General features: G+C 43.5%; 1 protein-coding gene across 1 annotated transcript in view; it reads left to right on the top strand.

The window, feature by feature from the left end:
• The first annotated feature begins 269 nt into the window (after nt 1-269).
• The window catches only part of myo15aa (myosin XVAa), a 58,848-nt gene continuing 51,631 nt past the window's right edge, over nt 270-7,486 (top strand). Inside the window, exons 1-6 of the mRNA XM_030058359.1 lie at nt 270-899; nt 1,490-1,572; nt 2,077-2,140; nt 2,365-2,474; nt 2,882-2,956; nt 6,558-6,648. Coding sequence (XP_029914219.1) covers nt 285-899; nt 1,490-1,572; nt 2,077-2,140; nt 2,365-2,474; nt 2,882-2,956; nt 6,558-6,648 — 1,038 coding nt within the window. The 5' untranslated portion in view covers nt 270-284. The remainder of the gene's footprint in view (nt 900-1,489; nt 1,573-2,076; nt 2,141-2,364; nt 2,475-2,881; nt 2,957-6,557; nt 6,649-7,486) is intronic.

Below are 7,486 nucleotides of genomic sequence, written 5' to 3'. Positions count from 1 at the left end.
GTGCTCTGCTAAACACCTCTGTACGTGGTGCCTCCTACAGACTCCCAAATACATCACTACTGAGGCAGCCTGGTTCTGCTGAGGCCTCTGAGCCACGCTCCCTTGACCTCTCCAATGCTCTTCGGAACCAGAGTCTCCGGTCCGCCACCTATCGCCTACCCGATGGAACTCTGGTGACCCGTCCTCAGCCTGCTGAAGAACCCCGCACCTTTGACCTCTCCAATGCCTTGTCAAAGAACCCAAATCTCCGTGGGGCCAAGTACCGCCTCCCAGATGGCAACATCATGACACGGCTTGGTGCCCCTAGCACCCCTGAACCCCGCTCGCTTGACCTTTCCAATGCTCTCAGGAACAAAAGTCTCAGATCCGCCACCTATCGCCTACCAGATGGAACTCTGGTGACCCGTGCTCAGCCTGCTGAAGAATCCCGCACCTTTGATCTCTCCAACGCCTTGTCAAAGAACCCAAATCTCCGTGGGGCCAAGTACCGTCTTCCTGATGGCAACATCATGACACGACTTGGTGCCCCTAGAACCCCTGAACCTCGTTCACTTGACCTCTCCAATGCCCTGAGGAACCCTAACCTCCGTGGGGCCTCTTTCCACCTACCCTCCTCATATGCTGTAGTGATGCCCCAGGTCCAGGGATCTGGACCAGGGCAGCACTGGGCACAGGGTGCTGGGGGAGAGGCCTTGGGAATGGCACAAGACATGGATGTATGGGGGGCGGAGCGGGTTCTACCTCACGGGACAGTGCAGAACCTCAGCAAGTGGTCCATGTATCGAGATGAGGACCTGCTGGACCCACAAGGCCTCATGGGACTGGAACAGCACGGGCAGGGGCAAGGGACGTGGATTCTCAGCAGAGAGGGGGAACCGCAGGGGCACTGGTATGATAAGGTAAAAGTCCTTAGCAGGTAATGCAGTAAGTGGCCACTATAACTATGTAGTACTGTGAAATGACATAATCTTGCATGTATATTCTAAGGAGGATGGAAACCTGGTAATCGAGGGGATGCTGGCTTGTAATAGTAGTCTGATAAGGTTTAGAAGTTTTTTAGAAGGACCAGAAAATACAACAACAACACACAGTTACTAGAATAAGGTAAATCGTGTTTCTTTGAGAGGAGGTAGAACTGAGTTCTGTTAAATGTGTATTCAAGATTAAGAAAATTCAAGAGAGAGAGAGAGAGAGTGTAAGTGTAAGTGTGTGAGTATGTGTTTCTGTCTGTCTGTCTGCCTTCAGTGGTGGACAGTGGTTGTTAATATCAATTTCAAAACCTTGTTGTTAAGGTCAGCTGAGATTGTTCCTAGGTCAAAATGCATTTAAAATGCATATTTGTGTGTGTGTGTGTGTGTGTGTGTGTGTGTGTGTGTTTACAGTATGTGTGCACACATTTTTAAACCACCACCTATTGGAGTATGATGTGTATTTCACAATATACTGTATGCATCATTTCCTCAGCCCAGAGTATGTGTGTATATTTTAGATGTACTCTATCCGAAGCCTGCCCACCATGGCTTACCGGGAGAAACGAGAAGAAGATGGAGTGGAAGATATGACACAGCTAGAGTAAGTGGCTGAAACACACACTTGCACAGTTTACATTTTAACTAACTATGCCAGACTATGTCAGAATGACTTTTAATGAGTGCAACAGTAAAATGACAGTAAGAGAGATTCAAAGTCAGGGCACTCCAAGAGCGAATCTCAGTTGTATATTAACAACAAGGTTTTGAAAGTGATATGAGCAACCACCGCCCATCACTGGAAGCAGGGACGAAAGGTTGTGAAATGAGAAACTTTGGGGATCTTAAAGACAAGGCCGCGTATTGTGAGAGTTGTAGGGCCACAGAAATGTACATTTTACGCTTTGCCTTGGCAGGGGGGAGTTTCATTAGTTGGTATGGTAAATGGCACAGACATGCAGATGATCATGGTGGTCAGCTAGCCTCACATGACAGTTGATTGTCAAGGATGAAACTGAGATCCATAGCATTTGTGGATGTGGCATGGTCAGTGGTGATAAGGGGTCTTGCATAGTTCTCTAACATCCTCACATACCTCTGTGTTCAGGGAGATGCATGAGGGGGCTGTCCTGCTGAACCTGAGGAAACGATTTGAGAGGGAGCTGATCTACGTAAGCATCTGAATAATGCTCACATCACATATGACCACTTTAGGATCATAATTATACCACTGACATTTTGTTGACTCTACCAATCTGTTCAATTACTCATTTGTTCAAATCCACAAATCAGGTCAATTAGTCAAATTTAAGTCTGTGTGTGTATCTATATGTTACAATCCTGACAGTCTCTTTCTCTCTCTGCCTCTCTCTTTCCCTTTCTGCCTTTCTTTCAGACATACATAGGTAGTATTTTGGTGTCTGTCAACCCTTATAAGATGTACAACATTTATGGGACAGACATGGTGCTGCAGTACAAGGGTCGAGCTCTGGGAGAGAACCCTCCGTAAGACATTTTCACTTGTGATCCAAAATGTCATCCACAAATCACTTGTCCTGAAAGACAGGGGCTTTTACATCAGACTAGATGATCAGAACAGGACAAATGCATTAACACGATTGATCTGTCTGTGTATGTCGATGCGTAATTCAGTATCATGTCTTATATTGACTTCCAGATTCCTATGGTGAAAGACAAATGATAAATAGGGTGGAAAACAAAAACAAAGAAAGAAATGCATGAATACTCAAGGAAAAGAAAGAAGAAGAATAGAAATTAATAGAGGGACTGAGCAAAGAATGGTTGTGGAAAGGAAGGAAGGAAGGATGGAAGGAGAGAGGGAATATTTAAAGTTTAAGGCCATTGCTTTTGCTCCATCTGATAGCCTGATGCAACTATTTTGTCCCCTGCAGGCATTTGTTTGCCATAGCAAACGCTGCCCACTCCAAAATGATGGATGCCAAACAAAACCAGGTCATAATAATCAGGTAAGAGTCAGACTCTCTTGTAATCCACTGGTCACAGTCATGAGGAGTCTCATTCACCATGACTGTCTCCACTCCATCGGTGGAGAAGAAGAAAATTTAAGTATCAGTGAAATGTGCTTTCAGCTTATGGCTGTTCAAGGAAGATGGAGGGCTGGAACTGGGTTTTGTCATTTCATACTTGAAAATGAAAGATGAAAACTGAAAAATGAAAATAACTCATCTTTATGTAAAATTACACTACTTGCTGTGTATCTAGCATTGAAAAAAGTCTGTGTAGGCGTCACATAGGAATCTAAACTTCACATCAAGTCTACACAATTGATCTCCTCTGGAGAATTAGAGGATGCACTTGTTCTTGTGCAATTTAGACTGACAAAATGCATGGATTTTTACCTTAAAAAGTTGCCTGGTGCAGGTTCAAGGTGTTCATTTCTGGCTAAAATTACATTTTATGTTAAGGATAATTCACAGTGAGACTGCTGCAGAGGCGAAGATAAACAAGCACCTAACTTTGGATTATCCCTTTTATTACATTGCTTTACCTTACAAAAATAAAATCCCTCCACGTGGGATTTACGTTTCAAAGCGTGACACTTCTAAGCATGACTGGCAAACAGCTAAGAGAGGTGCTCACAAGGTCTGCTGCCATTATCACCTGGATTGGAGGAAAGTATCTAGGAAAGTATCTATCTCCAGTTTTCCCTGTCTGCCATTGTTGTAGCCCAGGAGATTAATTAACGACAACTGTCATAATGACTTTTCGACACTGGCTGTCTCCAGTCAGCTATTGAACTGTTTTCTCTATATTTAGCTAGATTGCTAACATTAGTTTACAGCACACAGCTCCGTGAAGCACATTTAATTGGGAACAAGTTTGGTATTGAATCTGCTTGACAGCCAGAAATAACCAACCGCAGAATACCTTAATTGACCAATGAGAAACGAGAATTGGATGAATCCGTGAAATAATGTATATTATTCCCCTCAAAGGTTTTGTCACGAATCAGCGTTCATGTAGCATCTTGGAGCAAGTCGGTCCGTTTTCCGTCTCCAGGTGGAATAGTGTTTGTAAATTCATGAGTGTCTGTCTGTGGTTGGCCAACCAATCAGTTTCACCCGGACCATCCCTCACTCCTCTCCTGCTCCATCCGTCTGTCACAGGCACCTCGCTCCATGTCAAAACCGATCTCCTGGAGGAGTGCGCTCACACACACATACACACGCACGCACACACACACACACGCGCGCACACATGCACACACAAACACAAACACACAAACACCGCCAAGTATATGATCAAACATGCTCACTCATATTTACCCATGTACTTTCAACACCCATACACAGACATGCATTTTTAGAAACTCTGATATAAAACATGCACACACACGCGCACACACACACACACACACACACACACACATACACACACACACACACACACACACACACAAACACCTGCAACACTCTAGCCGTATTCGGAAGGAGACACCTGTAAGGAAAGCCCAGCCAGGTCTGGGCCAGCAGCAGATCATGTCTCAGTGTTGTGTGTGTCCGACCATATGTCAGTGTGTCTGTGCGTGCACCGTTGTGTATCATTTGTTTAACTGTGTTTGTGTGTGCGTGTTTATCTCAGTGTCTGTAAAAGTCTGTGTGTGTCTGTCTTTGTGTGTGGGCATGTGCATACGGGCATGCGCGTGCACATGCACGTGTACGTGTGTGTGTGTGTGTGTGTGTGTGTTTTGAAGGGTAACTGAGGGCTGGTGTACGGTGACTGATAATGGTCCGGTTTTTGGCTAACCAGACCATGAGTTGAAACCTTATGCTGGAATGTGGTCAAGGTGCCAGTATCCCTAAACACACACACACACACAAATGCACAACTGAACACCCACACCTCTGCCCCCCTTTGGCCAGCTTACATAATGGTGGTATTTAGAGTTAAGCTGTTGGCAGTGCTGAGGGGATCGCACAGTGCGTGTGTGTGTGTCTGCACTGTGTGTGTTAGTGTTTCACATGGTTTAGCAGAAAAGTGGAGTTGAGGCCTTGCCTAATGCAAGATTAGCCTGGTCTCACATGGTCACTTAGTCAATTAAGTCAATGACTCCACAAGCACCAAGCTAGGAGGGGAGAGGGATCAAATAATGGAAGCCCTAAGTGATTAATAAAACCGCTCTGTTGTGGAGCGCAAAGTGCTGATTCTTTTTACGCCTTGGCCTCTGACCAGTTTGACATCACAATAAGTTTGATCACTTACTACATGGATTTTAATACTTTCTGAATATGGCTTCCAAATTTCATAAAACAATCCCGCACTCAAACAATGCAATCATTAAAGCAAAATTGAACTTTGTTGGAGTGTTGGGTTGTATAGTTCCCTGGGTGTGATATGAGTCCACATGATGGTGAAATATCCTCTTTAGTTGATCTCTGCTCCCCTGGGCTACTAATCCACTATACTGTATGCCCATCTCTCCATTATTTATTTATATCTATCTATCTATCTATCTATCTATCTATCTATATCTATCTATATATATAGATATATATATACATTGAGACTGTCACAATGGACAGACCAGATTAATTTCCATTGAGCCACAAAACAGCTCCCAAAATAAAACTTTCAGCACATAACTAACTATGAACAAAGCAGATTTTGCCTCAAAAAAAAAAAAAAAAAAAAGAAGAAGAAGACCTGGTACCCCTTTTTTCATGTAAATACAATTATTTGTACTATTAGGTCTATGTGGAAGTTTCCACAGAGAAGCTAACGCCAAGATCTACTTCCCACTCCAATAAAAAAAAAAAAATGGTTTCATTTCCTCAAAAATGGGTATTGGGAATTATTGTTTGAGCAGAGAGCAACTAATGAGGATGTTTCACCACCATGTGGACTCAGATATCACCTGGGGAACTATACAACCGAGCACTCTACCAGAGTTCACTTTGGCTTTGGGGAAAAAAAGCAGCAGCGTAACAGTTAAAGGTATCTACTGTTTCAGAAACACTCCAGTAATTTCCCTCTGGTATCAACAAAGTACATCTCATCTCTCTCATCTCTAGTTAGTAAGAAGAGACTGTAGTCACTTTCCTTGTGGCATTAATACAGTGTAGTCACCTCACCACAACTCCATCTGTTTTGTCCTCGCCTCACCTGGTCGCGCCTCACCTCGCATCGTCTCATCTTGTCTTGTCTCGTCTCGTCTACAAGCTATAAGTGTCAGACCCAATTATTCACTTTCCTCCTGGGTTTAATAAAGTGTAACTCATCTCACCTCATGTCGCCTCATGTCACCTCACCTCACTTCACCTCACCTGGTCCGAGTAAGCTACAGTAGAAAGGTCATGTGAGATTGTCTGTGTGTGCCTTCTGTCCATAGAAGTAGCACTTCTTACCAAAAATAAATGAACAGAAAAGCACAGACTGCAGGCTACTGATTCTCACCATTTTCTTGCATGTTAAAGCATGCAAATGGAATGGCAGATTTTGTAACCCATCCCTTTAAATGAAGCGCAGTGCTGTGTTTAATATAAATATAAACCGTGTCATATTGGTGGGTTTAACTCAGTCCTGTGAGGGTGTGTTACTGTGTTTCAGTGGCGAGAGTGGATCTGGAAAAACAGAGGCCACCAAACTGGTCCTTCGCTACCTAGCAGCTTTACACCACAAACACAACGTTTCGCAACAGGTACACCCCCCCACACACACATACAGTACAGGCCAAAAGTTTGGACACACCTTCTCATTCAATGCGTTTTCTTTATTTTCATGACTATTTACATTGTAGATTCTAACTGAAGTAATCAAAACTATGAATGAACACATGTGGAGTTATGTACTTAACAAAAAAAGGTGAAATAACTGAAAACATGTTTTATATTCTAGTTTCTTCAAAATAGCCACCCTTTGCTCTGATTACTGCTTTGCACACTCTTGGCATTCTCTGGATGAGCTTCAAGAGGTAGTCATCTGAAATGGTTTTCACTTCACAGGTGTGCCTTATCAAGGTTAATTAGTGGAATTTCTTGCTTTATCAATGGGGTTGGGACCATCAGTTGTGTTGTGCAGAAGTCAGGTTACTACACAGCCGACAGCCCTATTGGACAACTGTTAAAATTCATATTATGGCAAGAACCAATCAGCTAACTAAAGAAAAACGAGTGGCCATCATTACTTTAAGAAATGAAGGTCAGTCAGTCTGGAAAATTGCAAAAACTTTAAATGTGTCCCCAAGTGGAGTCGCAAAAACCATCAAGCGCTACAACGAAACTGGCACACATGAGGACCGACCCAGGAAAGGAAGACCAAGAGTCACCTCTGCTTCTGAGGACAAGTTCATCCGAGTCACCAGCCTCAGAAATCGCAAGTTAACAGCAGCTCAGATCAGAGACCAGATAAATGCCACACAGAGTTCTAGCAGCAGACCCATCTCTAGAACAGCTGTTAAGAGGAGACTAATATGAATTTTAACAGTTGTCCAATAGGGCTGTCGGCTGTGTAGTAACCTGACTTCTGCACAACACAAC

Source organism: Myripristis murdjan, chromosome 8 (genome assembly GCF_902150065.1).
Source record: "Myripristis murdjan chromosome 8, fMyrMur1.1, whole genome shotgun sequence".
Lineage (NCBI taxonomy): Eukaryota > Metazoa > Chordata > Actinopteri > Holocentriformes > Holocentridae > Myripristis > Myripristis murdjan.
Note: the sequence above shows the minus strand (reverse complement) of the source record. Positions and strands in the feature narration are given on the sequence as shown.